Genomic DNA, 13,644 nt, shown 5'->3' with positions numbered 1-13,644 from the left:
ATATTTACAAGTACTTGGTAGTTACGGAAAATTTTGGAAACAGACAGAAATAATTTCTGCTTACAGGTATCTTATCGGCCTTCCTTAACTTATGCTCCTTCTAGAGCAGAGCCAGGACTAGGGTGAAGCAGGTGAGGCACCCAGGGCGCACAGTCTAAGGAGGCACTCACTCAGGTGCTCACACTCATGCACTTGACCCGAGAGGGAGCGCCTCCTTCCGTTTTGCACCCCAGGTCCTGCACTTGCCTTGCTGCCCTTCTGCTCAGCGACAGAGTGACTGATCATTTCATTTACTGAGCCAGAGTTCTTATCTTTTGGCTTCTTTGAATTGTAATAATGCAAGCTATTTTCCCCAGTGTAAAGTCTGGTTTTCTTTGAATAGAGGCAATGCCTGTGCTAACTCCCTTCTATTTAGGAACACAACTGTATAGGCTGAGATAGGAATAAAGGAAACAATGTAACTCATGCCCAGGACACAGGATAAGCTCTTATAATTTTTTTTTTTTTTTTTTGCAGGGCAAATATAGATGAGATGTAAAACATGTTTTAAAGGACTTTAGAAAGAGACAGTTGCCCGGTGGTGGTGGGGGAGAGGTGTCCCATCTGCCGTTGGGGGTTCTTTTTCATTAGTTGTCTGTGCACCTGGACTGCAGTCTTTAAAAGTCTAACTCTGCCAGGCTCTCTAATTTAGCACAAGTCATCATCCCCTGAGGACGTTTTAAGGGTTAAATGCTTGCATTAAAAATGGTTAGGTGTCCTGGTATAAAAACCATTCTGGGCTAAAGAAAGGCTCTCAGGTTTGGAACTCTTTTTTAAAAAATATGATAAAATAAGCACTTTTGTCAAATATATTGATGAATTTTCTTTTTTACATGACACATTTGACATCTTTGTAAGGACCTGCTATACAAGCATTCGGTCAGCAATGTGGCGTGGCTGCCCTAAGAAGCAACTGGTTACAGAAAATGCGATATTAATCAACATGGAGTTAGAAATTCGGAGATTTTAAATAATTTTAAATCTCTGATTAAAAAATCAGTCGAAAATGAAATCACAACTTACCACATATACACAATGAAATATAGAATTTATAGTTAAGTTATAAAGAATTGTATAGGTACACAATGGTACATGTCTTAACTAAATTTTAATTGTTACTTATCATTATCATGTGGGCTTTTTCTCCCTACTAGGCTAAACTGAAAACAAACTCCATTTAAAGCTACATCGTTTGGCGGGGGAGGCGTGAGGTTAGCAGGTATCTATAGGCAGCACGACCACTCGGCCTTCGCGTCTGGTTCTCTGGAGCTTTCAAGACTCTCAGCACTGCTCGAACCCAACAAGCAACGCTGAAACGGGCATTAAGGACACGGCCTGCGGTTCGCCGTGGAATAAGGAGGTCCACTGAGCTCCTGTCCCGCCGCACCAGCCGCAGCTCCGGCATCGGGGCGGGCCGGCCCTGCTGCAGGGCGTTCCCGGGGCGCAGCGCCCCCGCCCCCCGGGTCCCGCAGCCGGAGCTCTGGGCGGGCACCGTGCATCTGACCTCGCCCATCTCCTGGAGGGCAGGCCGAGGGCGCCGGCCGCTCGGCGGGCCCGCCAGCCGCCTTCTCCGGAGCATCAGCGCCACTCCGAGAGAGCTCGGCCCTCAAGGGGCTTCCGCCCGCCCGCCCGCGCGGTCAAGGGGCCGGCAAGGGCGAGCCTCGGTCGTTCCTGACTCCAGGCACACGGGGGCGCGACTCCGCAGTGGCGGCCGAGAAGGCGGCGGGGCGCCGCTCTTGCTCTCGGGGCGCCGACGTGCCCACGTCCTGAGGACCCGTAGCGCCGACCCGGAAGCGCGGGCGTCACGTGACGCGGCGTGCGCCGCTGCCTTGGAAACGCGGCGAGCGTGCTCCCCGGCGGAGCGGCCGTGCGGGGCCGGGCCTCGTGCAGGGGGAAGGGGCTGCTCCGGACCGCGATGCTGTGCGCCCGAGGGCTGGGCGGCCTCCGCGCCCGGGCAGCGCCTCTGCGGCCGGGGCGAGCGGGCCTGGGCGGCCTCGGAGCCGGGATTCGGGCCCGGGGGGTCAGCACCAGCTGGTCCCCGGTGGGCGCCGCCTTCAATGTCAAGCCCCAGGGCCGCCGCCTGGATCTCTTCGGCGAGCGCCGGGTGAGCGGCGCGAGAGGGGGCACCCCCTGGCCCCCAGAGATCAGCTGGCCCTTCTCCATGTGGCTAGCGGGGATGCGGGCAAGGTCGTTTGGGTCTGGGAGGAGCCAGGCAGCGAACCCACTTGGTACAGTAGGGTGTCGTTTGCTGTCTTGGTGACCTTGATCTCTTTGAGGGGTTGTTTTAAAGAGGGCGAAGGGGCCTTTAGTGGTCCTGTCCCCAGAATGTAGGTCCCATGACCCGCTTCAGCGTGAGCCCCTTGCTCCACAGAACTTAAAGTAGTTCATCTTGGCGGTGGCAGTGGATTCCCCCTGCTGGTCCCGCCCTCTCCTCACGCTCAGCCCAATCCCCGCCGAAGTTCAGTTTTGCTCCAATACATTGTGCAATGTGAGGCCTCGCCCTGTGAGTTCACATGCGGTTTCAAGTGTCTTTTTCCAAGGACACACTTTCCTTCAGTCTTGTAATTAGTTCCATTGATGCCCGAAATCCCATTAATTTTTCCAGAGCTTTGGGCTTTGTTTTTGCTTTGTTTTCTTCTAAAACTCAGAGCTGTTGAGAGCAGTCTAATTTCCTATACAGTGCGATGGAGTCTGATCACGGTGACTTCTTCCCCCAAGAAGTCACTCACTGAATTCCTTGGTTCCTGTTTATTGTTATATCCACACGCCCAGCATGGTGTCTGGCATTTAGTAATATTTATTGAATGACGGAATTAAAGGTGAAAGGAAGGCAAACTTGAAGGGGACTTACCTGCTGCCTGTTCTATTATGCATTTGTGAATTTTGTCCGCTTTAGGTTGTTGCTTTTATTTTTGCCTTTTTAATTTCTTCATTATTTCTGCCATTGTCTTTCTTATAAAGAGGAGTCTAGGATATGGTTACAGTTAGCCTAATGATGTGTTTTCTTATTTTATCCCTGTCATTACCATTTTGTGTTTTAAAATTATTTTTGTATGAAATTTGCTACACCAACTTCCACACGGGTAAATAATGTTGGTATTAATGTAGTTGGTTTGAGGATGAGAAGAACAGCCTGTAGGTACTGAGCAGAAAGACAGAGTAAGCTCGGTTTTGGGTGGATGAATTATAACTAATTTTAGCTTTATTAATTTTTCTTTTGTACATCATGATTTTATGTACCGATATCAGATTTTCCAATATGTGCATTGTTTTTTGACTAAAACAAAGAAAACTCCCCCCCAAAGGTTTATGTAGTTTTTTAGCATTACCTTAACTGGTAGCCTGAGGTTTAGAATTCCCAGGAGTCGTGTGGGGAGGTGTGCTGGGCAGTGAAAATTAACAGTGTACTTGAATCAAGTTAAATCACTGTAAAGATCAAATTTATTTTTGGTCCCCGTTCTACTGTTTCCCCAATTGTCTTTATTTTCTTCAACTTCTTAATATATTTTAAGAAGAATTTAACAGGGGCTGGCCCCGTGGCCAAGTGGTTAAGTTTGTGTGCTCCGCTTTCGTGGCCCAGGGTTTCGCCGGTTCAGATCCTGGGCACGGACATGGCACTGCTCAACAAGCCATGCTGATGGTGGTGTCCCACATGCTACAACTAGAAGGACCCACAACTGAAAATATACAACTATGTACTGGGGGGCTTTGCGGAGAAAAAGGAAAAAAATAAAAAAATCTTAAAAAAAAAGTAAACTTCTTGCATCCCTTCTTGCAGAAGCAGTAGGCCTTATCAGGCCTGAAAGTTTTACCTCTTGGTATTTCCCAAATCAACATGTTCAGCAACTACAAAGTTAATCTACAAAGTTAAGCATCCGGTCCATTGCTTTCTTTCATTCCTGAGTTCCTCAGCGTGTTAGGCACTGTTGGGCAGCTGGTTAGATGAAGTGCAGGGCTCCTACCTCTAGGAGCTCACCTTCTCAGAAGAGAAGACTTCCAAACAGATAAATTGCAGTACAGAAGTCTGGAAAGAGTGGGGGCTTTAGAGATAGATGGAGCAGGTTCAAGTTCTCTCTTTCCCGCAATTAATGACCTCAGATGTTTTATTTTTTTGGTGAGGAACATCAGGCCTGAACTAACATCTGTGCCAGTCTTCCTCCATTTTGCACATGGGACGCTGCCACACCATGGCCTGATGAGTGGTGTGTAGGCCCGTGCCTGGGATCCAAACCCATGAAACCCGGACTGCTGAAGCAGAGTGGACGAACTTCACCACTATGCCACCAGGCCGGCCCCTGGAACATTTTTTTTAACATCTTCAAGAGTGTTTCCTCACTTGTAAAAGGAGAGTGATCATTCCTTTTCTAGGATTGTGTAATTTAAACGAGAGAGCCTGTCTAAAGTATATAGTACGCTGATTCGTGTGCAGTAGGTGCAAGATAAATGTTTGGGGGTTTTCTTCCTTTCTGAGTGCAATAACAAGTGTGATTGAACTGGTACAAGAAGAAGGTTATTCTCAACAGAGTAGTGATTTTTGTCTTTATCAAGATATTCAAATGCTTTTGGAAAGTATAAAATTTGCTGCCAGTTTCAGCCTGTGACTTGGTTCAACATATTTTTTAAATCTTTCTAGAATATCTGTGTGCTCAATAATCAACTCATCCTCCCTGTTTTATAATTGTGGGATAATTGGTACTGTGTACTGGACCTGACTTGATACCCCTCAGTGTCCTAAGGACTTCACACACGCTTTCTAACCTAGTACCTGTGCCCATGCTGTGAGGTACATATGGCCGTCCCCATTGTGCCTGATGAAAAATTAGGCCTAGGAGGGGAGAGGACTCGGCCAAGCTTCCACAGCTAATAAGGATTACAGCTAACATCTGTTAAAGGCTTTTGGGTACCAGGCACTGTTAAAATGGTTTTTTAACACGTGTTATCTCATTTAAACCTTGTAACCACTTTATGAGTTAGATTCTGTACTAGTCACACAGCTGGATTTTGAACCTGTGTCGTTCTGTTTCTGTTTATTATAAACTAATTAAAAATTGAAGAAAAATTACGTTTTTAAAACATTTTTAGTCTAATTTATGTGGAATTTTGTAGGGAATGTCAAAGTGTTATCTGTGATCGCAGGTGGTGTAATTATATGATATACCAATGAGAACCAAGATTTCCTTTATGAAAAAAGTATACTTACTACCAAAAAATCATATTTTTAGTTACAAATTGGAACTATTCTTTGAATTTCAGGGTCTTTTTGGAGTTCCCGAGCTCAGTTCCCCAGAAGGATTTCGTATTGCCCAAGAAAATGCCTTGAGAAAGACGGACTTGCTCGTGGAGCGTGCGCGCTGCACGCCCCCCGGGCCGCAGACCGTGCTCATCTTTGACGAGCTCTCCGACTCCTTGTGCCGGGTGGCTGACTTGGTAAGACGCTTGCTGTAAGACTTGAAGCTGTCTCTCTCCTTCAGACTATTGCAATGTACACTGAGTTGGTTAGGTTTAATATTAGACTGTAAAGTCTTAAAAACGTGAACTATTTGAGAGCTGTTGGGTGTAATTTGTTATATAGTGCAGTATGTCATTAGAAATGGAAAAAACGTAAAGGACAAGGTTATATTTAGAACTTGTACTTTAATATGTACATTTAATAAAATATACATGTAATATATAATAAAAGAATGATTGCTTGTATGGCAAAGATTCTTTATTTGACAAGGATTCTTCTTTTATGAAAACTTCTACCAAAATTCTAATAGATCATTTATCTGTAATTTTACAATAAAATTAATCTTATGAAAAACTGGTTTTTCTAAACCTTTTCAGGAATGTCTTTTCTAATTAAAAATAAGGTTTTGACATCAAACTAATTGTATTAAAGGCTTCCTTTTCTCCCCATTTTAAAGTTGCAATAGAAGTGCACCTGGGTCTCTTCACCGACTGAGAAACCCACATCTCGATTAGTTGCATCATGAAGGCAATTTTAGTGGTGCACATAGTCCAAGATTGCAATCGCTTGTGAGCCTGTCTACTGGGTATTGGGCTAATATAGCTTTTTTTCCTAGATTCATTCAATATTGAGGCCCCACCATGTGCCGGGCACTGTTCTAGCCACTGGGAATGCAGTCTTGAATAAGACACAGTCTCTGACTTCATGGCGCTGTTGACGTTTTTTAGATCTTACCGGGCCCAGGTCCCTGGTAAGAGCCTTACCTGGAGTAAGTGATTTAACTTTTTCAGCATGTCTCCACTTTCAGACGAGGAAAGAAAGGCACTAAGAGGTGAAGTGGCGTGCCCAAGGTCACCTAGCCAGTAAGTGGTGGAGCTGGGCTTTGAGTCCAGGCAGTGTGGCTGCAGAACTCATGCTCTTACCTGCTCTTCTGTACCCTTGCAGGGGCTGGCTGGCTGCTCTGGTCAGATGAGCAGGTCTTCTTTGCCTCGAGAGGGTGGCAAGTTGGTTAGCCTCCCCATCTTTTAAAAAAGAGTTTATTTTTAAAATTATCATACAGTAAAATTTACTTCTTTTAGAGGGTGGTATGGTTCTGTGAATTTTAACTCATATACTCATGTAGCCCCCCACCACAGTCAGGGTGCATAACTGTTCCATCACCCCAAACAAGTTCTCCTTACAGCCACACTCACCCCTCACCTCTTACCTCTGGCACCTTACCCCTCTGTTCTCCATCCCTGTAGTTTGTCTTTTCTAAAATGTCAGAGAAATGAAATCATATTTACCTTTTGAGACTGACTTCCTTTTACCCAGCCATAACACCTCCACATCTTTGCTTTTTCCTTTTTTCAGGAAGTTTCCTTCCTCCTGTGCATGTGAATTGGGGAGTAATACCTTTCAGATCATCTTCCAGTCGCTATAAGCTTCTCAGTTTTAAGGAAATTGAGAAAGTGTCTTATCTTAAAAGTTTGTTCCCAGGAGTGAAGTGAGATGTGTTTTGGGCTCCTTGGAGTCAGTTCTCGGTTTTTTGGGTCTTGATTCTGTCCCTCCAGTAGGTGGGTAGCAGATGCTTTGAATGATGGAGGAGATACGGGAGACGTACTGCCACAAAGGAGGTCTCACACCTTCTCCACTTAATTGTGTCGCTGAAATCTGAAAAGGAAAGTGTTTGTCAGTGAGTTTCATTTATGTGTGATCCAGTGTTGGCTTTTTCAGTGAAAAACCGCAGACCTCACTGTCTGTTGTCTTAGCCTTCATCTTAATTAAGCAGTATTTTAGGATATTTTCCACGTTTTGCTTTTGCTCTTCACTAAAAGATTTTAACTTCTCTGCCCCACAGCCTGTCCTATTTTTGAAGTTTTTCATATTTATGAAGTATAATAATATCATTAAAAAATTATAATGTGATTTATGTAGGTAAGTCTTTGGATAAAAAAATCCAAAGAACCTTCTTCCTTTTTCAACTTTTAAGATTTTATTTGCCAGTATGATCAATACTATTATAAAGCATTGGTTTTATAAACTGTATTTCCCACCAAGTGGTCATTTTGTCTTTTCCTTTTTTTAAAGATTGGCACCTGAGCTAACAACTATTGCCAAACTTTTTTTTTCTTTTCTGCTTTTTTCTCCCCAAATCCCCCCAGTACATAGTTTGTATATTTTAGTCGTGGGTCCTTCTAGTTGTGGCGTGTGGGACACCAACTCAGCGTGGCCTGATGAGCGGTGCCATGTCCGCGCCCAGGATCCAAACCAGCGAAACCCTGGGACGCTGAAGCAGAGTGGGCAAGCTCAACCACTCGGCCACAGGCCGGCCCTGGTTTTTTAATACAGTTGCTGTGTAACAGTATTGTTTTCCTCATCACTATGACAAATGAGTTTTAAAATGTAGGCTGGGGTTTTGAATTTACTATTGTACTTCCTATAATATGTAGATTAATAATTTATAGAATTTGTTGTAATTTCCTATAGCTCATTTTCAGGTGCTTTAGTACTAATGGTATTTTATTGTTGCATCACATATTGTATCACACTATGGATTTAAATGTTTTTACATTAAAAACTATTTGATAATAAAATTAGGAAATTTTACCTTGGGTGGTTTTATTTCATGTTGCAGTCACATATGTTGTCTTCTTAGAGAATGAAGAAAATACATAGTATTTTCTAGTTTCCCTGCCTTTTTCTTTTGCAATTTGCTTCAATTAACATGAAAACTAAAATCTAGTTTTACATGATTTAATTTTTTTTAAAAAAGAATTCTGGCTCAGTTCAATTCTAAGGCTGGTGTAGCGGTGGTACCTGGGTGCCGTCTAGGCTGGGACTGGGAATCCATGTTTACTCAAAGAGCTGCAGAGAGAACGTGCCGTTGTTTTCTGCAGGAGGGCTAGAATGTAGTTAAATTAGTCTTGCAACTATAATATGTGTCTATTTTTAAAAAAGGAAAAGCCTCTAGGAGTTCTCTGGAGCCAGGCTAACGTGAGAACCATGTTGCGAGCACTTTTAAGATAGAATGTTTTAGAATATTTGAAGCAAGAGCCTGCTTTTTAAAAGAACTACAGAATTAGGAAGAATTCATTTGGTGTTGCTATTTGAAGGAGAAAAACTTTTCTAAAGGTTAGTGAAAGTGTTTTCTCTGGAATGAAACAAACGTGGTTCCAAGGATTAACAGAATTAATAAGTGTTCAGAAAGAAGCGCTTTGCCCTGCTAGTGTAGGAAAATGTCAGTAATGGAAACGCATCGGTCAAGCCAGATGGCACATTTTAAAACACAGGTTTTTATTTTTGCCCTCAGATCCTGGAAGAAAGCTTTCCATCAAATTCCCTCTTGGTTTTGTCTTTCCTCTTAGGCTGATTTTGTGAAAATTGCTCATCCTGAGCCAGCATTCAGAGAGGCAGCGGAAGAAGCTTGTAGAAGCATTGGCACCGTGGTGGAGAAGTATGTTTCGTTCCCCCTTCGTTACGGCGTTGGGTGACACGTTTCCTGCGTTTGTGCTCTAGGAAGTGTGTCTGGAGGCTTGTCCTGTCCCGCCCCGCAGGCGGGGGCCCCGTGTGTGCTGCAGCCACTGCTACCCAGGCTGGGGGGTGGGTTGGCGAGGCCAGGGCGGCCAGGGCCGCGCGCTGCTTCCTGCACTTGCAGTATGACTGGGCTAGCTGTTTATCTATTCTGTCGCGTAGTTTCCTTGTCTGTAAGTGGAATAATAAGATGATTTGCCTCTTAGAATTGTTTTCAGGAAAATGAAATAATAAATATTGAGTGCTGATAATGGTGTCAGGTGTATAGCAGACATCCAGTATCCTTGTCATCATGGTTATTGCTTACAAGAACTAAGGGTGTCTTGCTTGGTGTCTCAGTGGCAAGTTGGAGACTCCAGCTGATCGTGTGATTAAATTGCAGTTGCACTGACAGCTGTGGGCCAAGGGCAAGAAGCCAGCGTCTGTACACAGGGGTCTTGCAGCCCTGTGGATTGGGATGGGGGGTCTAGGGAGATCATAAAACTATCCGAGAGGGCAGAGACTGTGATGAAGTGAGTTATGTTAAAGTGATTTTGAGTGAATTTAAATATTTAAAGCCATTTATGAGAGCTCCAACGCGCCTGTTAATAACTTGGACAGCGCTGCGTTCAAAGCGCTTGGGTGGGTCACGCTGCGTGTATCCAGAGCAGGTGAGAGTGCCGGGCCTGGCGGGTGGGCTTCGGGTCTGGTGGGATGGCTGGAGGCCGAAGCTCGCAAACCGGTGGTTGGAGGAGGAGGGCGTGGCTTCTCTAGTCCGACAAGGCTTCCCGGAGGACCTGATGCTTCAGGCTGTGCTGCTTGTACCCCACTGAGCACCGTTTGCTCTTTTGGGGACCATGCATGTGGTTTTTCTTATCGCCATTGAAAAATCACCTCGTCGAAGAGGATAAACTGGTCCCTGCACAGTCTGGATGCGGGGCATGATGATGGGCTGAGACTGGGAGACTCCTTGGGAGAAACAGCGTTGCCTGGGGAGAGCTCGCCCCAGGAACTGACTCAGAGCTGCAGGGTCACCTGCCTGAGGCGCCCTGAAGGCTGTGTCGTGCCCGCATTTAGATATGCTTCTGGTCTAAAGGACATGGGCTCTTAATTTTGTGGGAAGACAATGGGAAACCATAATTGGCAATGAAGTGTTGTCAAGAGTGTCTGTGCAAGGTCCTCGCTTCACTGGAGAGCACTTCAGTCTTCTGTTCTTCATGGCACTCTGCTGCTGCTGCCCTGAGGCCTGCCTGGGACAGGAAGGTCGGCTCAGGAAGCCGCTGGCAGGGCGTCACTGGAGCTGTGCTCTCGGTTCTCACGAAGCCCTGTGACTCATTTTCTCCTTTAGTCACACTGAGCCATATATTCACTGCTTCAGGTGATCTTTTAGGTGCATGTGTAGAATTGATTTATTTTCCAGTAGTGGAAAAATAGCCTAAAATTAGATGTGTTTGTTTAGAATTAATGCTGAATATAGACTTAAAGTATAGACATTATCTTGGGGTCTTAGAACATAGAACAATGTGAGAGATTTGCTCAGACTTCTGAAGAGGATGCAGTGTAGGCGTCCTCGTGGAGTAGCTCCTGGTGTGAGCAGGCCCGGAGGAGGAAGCGCCCACAGTGACTTTGCTGCCCTTCCTGTTGAGAGTTTTTTGGTTGGTGGTGACCGCCTCAGTTCCCTTGGTGTTTGGGGTGGCCCATGAGAACCATGGCAACAGAAATCCTTCGCCTTCTATGAAACTGCAGGTTATTGACTGTGAGCTGACCAGGGAACCAGACCATCCTTGAGTCCCTGAGTGGGAATTGGTGAATGGTTCTTACAACCGCGCCCTTCCCTGAGGATGCGCCAGACGGGGCTCAGATTGCATCTAGAAGCAGCTCACTGCTTAGCCCTGGGAGCGCCAGAGCTTTTGGCATCCAGAGAAGAAGGACTGAGGGCCCGAAGCGGTGCCCCGAGTTAGGCTGAGAGCAGTACTCAGGTTGGGGGCCAGGGGCAGGCTGGTACGGCCACCTAACAGCAGCTCCGTCCATTCAGGTGGGGAGTGCGCACTGTACACACATCATCTTGTTTGACCCTTGGACGACCTGAGGTCTGACAAGCTGAAGGAGTTCTGTAACTTGCCCGAGGTCACAGGAGGAGTAGGGCTGGTGGCGCAGCCTGGGGCGTGGCTCCAAAGCCTGTGTCCTTGAGCTCTCCTCACAGTGTGGGCCTGCGCTCACCCGGATGATCAGAGGTAGCCCCGGGTCTAGGGTACGTACTCCATTCAGGACTACAGTCTCCACGTTTGTTTATCCTCCCTCCTGTTCTCATGCCTCTCCTTTATTAAAAAATAATGGCCTTTGGCATGTTGCTGGTGGGGAGTGGTTCGCAGTGGCAGTGGGGTCAAATCATGAGTTATGTTCCTCCCCTCCCCTCCCCTCTTTCCTGTCTGCTCTTCTGGCCCCAGCTGCAGACTCTTGCTTTAAATGTATCCTTTTACCCTTCGGAACAGTTAGTACCTTGACGCTTTGCCTAGCCGACTGCTGTCCCTATGCTAAGTAGGGTTATGCGAGTCCTAGTCCCAGTGGCCTCTGGATCTGTGTATGTCAGAATTTGACATCATTCTCTTGATGTAAAGTTAAAAAGAAAGTATTAGAAAATCATTTAATTTTTATCATTTGTAATTTTTCTAGGTTGAACACAAATGTGGAATTGTATCAAAGTTTGCAAAAATTACTAGCTGATGAAAAGCTCATGGATTCGCTTGATCCAGAAACCAGGTACTCAATTGTTTCATTCCTTGTGATTGTGACAGTAGAGTGCGAACAGGAGACCATGCCCACCCCCCAGCCCGCGTTTCCGCCCTTGCAGCCTTCAAATGGTAGCTTCTCCATGATATTTGTACCAGGTCACGCTCCTTCCTCTTATCCTGCTTGCTTTTTCTTCTTGGTCCTGATCCCTTCCAGCATTGTCTGACCTGTTTGTTAATTTGTTTATCATCTCCCCACCTCGCTAGACGGGAAGCTCCTTGAGGGCAGGGACTTGGTCTGTTTTATTCACTGCTGCATGCTCAGCGCCTACAACAGTTCAAGGCCTGTGGTAGGTGCTTCACCAATGAATGAAGTCCTATAAACAGTTGGTATTTACACTTAGCTTCATGCTTAAAATTCCATGATTATACCACCAGAAGATGTAAGCAAATTGATTGTATTTACTGGGTGGATGTCAAGATCCTTGAAGTGATTTGCTTTGGTTCATTAGATGACATTTATTAATCTGAATTGAAAAGGCCTAATTCCTAAGTCAATACGTAGAAAATATTTGATGTAGGATTTTGGATATCATATTTCTTTGCTCAAATTATTTATTTATTTATTTTTATTTTTTCGGTGAGGAAGAGCTAACATCTGTGCCAGTCTTCCTCTGTTTTGTATAAGGGGTGCTGCCACAGCATGGCTTGATGAGCAGTGCGTTGGTTCACGCTGGATCTGAACCCATGAACCCCGGGTTGCTGAAGCAGAGTGTGCAAACTGCACCACCATGCCACCAGCCAGCCCCTGCTCAAATTTATTTATTTATAAAATAAGTATAGTAGGATTTGTCATTAACTTGACTGTGTATTATTTGTCTCGTAGCACAGAGATTAATACTTTTTTAACCTGTCTGTACTTGTTTATCTACTTTTATTTATGGGATACTCACTTCCTTTAGCTCCTTGATTCTGCCTCCTCCTGCTTTCTTCTCTCCTTTCTGTCTCCATTTGTGGCTTTGACCCATGTGAAGCTCTATGCTGCAGGCATGGGTGGACGGTGGGTCAGCTGTGTTAATCTGGTAAACGGGTTCCATGCTATCTGAATAGCACAGTGAGGCTGTTTTTGAGGGATGATTTTCACGTGACTGCCTGATGTGCAGATATTGGTTCGGTCTTATTTCACTTCATTGATCCTGGCACTTAGGACACTAGTAAAGCTAGCTGTACCATCAGAATAGTTCACCTTTATTATAATTTTAGGCCTGAGCTTTATATTGCCTTCATGAGCAAAACAAGTAAAAGTTGAATGCCTGCCAAAATTGTGCCAGATTTGTACTCAGCTAGTTCTGACTTTGACTAGCAACAACAGGTTATTCATAATCTGACTTTACTAAAAGTTGACTTTTCCATATTTAATGTGTAAAAATTGTAGTGGACTAGCAGACCATTTAAGTATAGGGGACTTGTGCTAATAGAATACATACCACATTTCTAGATGTTCCCAAAAATCCCAATGGGATTTTTAAAATAATAAAATGATAAATATACTGGGAAAAATAAGATAGAGTATCAGTATTCTATTTTTTTTTTGAGGAAGATTAGCCCTGAGCTAACTACTGCCAATCCTCCTCTTTTTGCTGAGGAAGACTGGCCCTGAGCTAACATCCGTGCTCATCTTCCTCTACTTTATATGTGGGATTCCTACCACAGCATGGCGTGGCAAGCGGTGCCATGTCCGCACCCGGGATTTGAACTGGCAAACCCCTGGCCACCGAGAAGTGGAATGTGTGCACTTAACCACTGCACCACCGGGCCAGCCCCGAGTATGAGTATTCTAGAAAGGAAAGGTAACTTGGAAGTGAGAGGAAACAAGAATGTGAAAGTAACGATGATTGAAATTTCATGGCACTTGTACACCATCAAGAATGTTGG

At 45.1% G+C, this 13,644-nt stretch overlaps 1 protein-coding gene across 3 annotated transcripts in view; it reads left to right on the top strand.

Moving 5' to 3' along the window:
* Positions 1-1,289: 1,289 nt before the first annotated feature.
* The window catches only part of MIPEP (mitochondrial intermediate peptidase), a 185,734-nt gene continuing 173,379 nt past the window's right edge, over positions 1,290-13,644 (top strand). Inside the window, exons 1-4 of one of the 3 annotated variants that reach the window (XM_070578600.1) lie at positions 1,290-2,143; positions 5,293-5,466; positions 8,836-8,924; positions 11,654-11,740. In XM_070578600.1, the coding sequence (XP_070434701.1) occupies positions 1,955-2,143; positions 5,293-5,466; positions 8,836-8,924; positions 11,654-11,740 (539 nt within the window). In that variant the 5' untranslated portion in view covers positions 1,290-1,954. The remainder of the gene's footprint in view (positions 2,144-5,292; positions 5,467-8,835; positions 8,925-11,653; positions 11,741-13,644) is intronic. The other 2 variants (XM_070578601.1, XR_011527994.1) reach the window with 2 other exon arrangements.

Source organism: Equus przewalskii, chromosome 16 (genome assembly GCF_037783145.1).
Source record: "Equus przewalskii isolate Varuska chromosome 16, EquPr2, whole genome shotgun sequence".
In the NCBI taxonomy this organism is placed as follows: domain Eukaryota; kingdom Metazoa; phylum Chordata; class Mammalia; order Perissodactyla; family Equidae; genus Equus; species Equus przewalskii.
The sequence above is the reverse complement of the archived record's forward strand: the minus strand, read 5'-3'. Positions and strand labels throughout refer to the sequence as shown.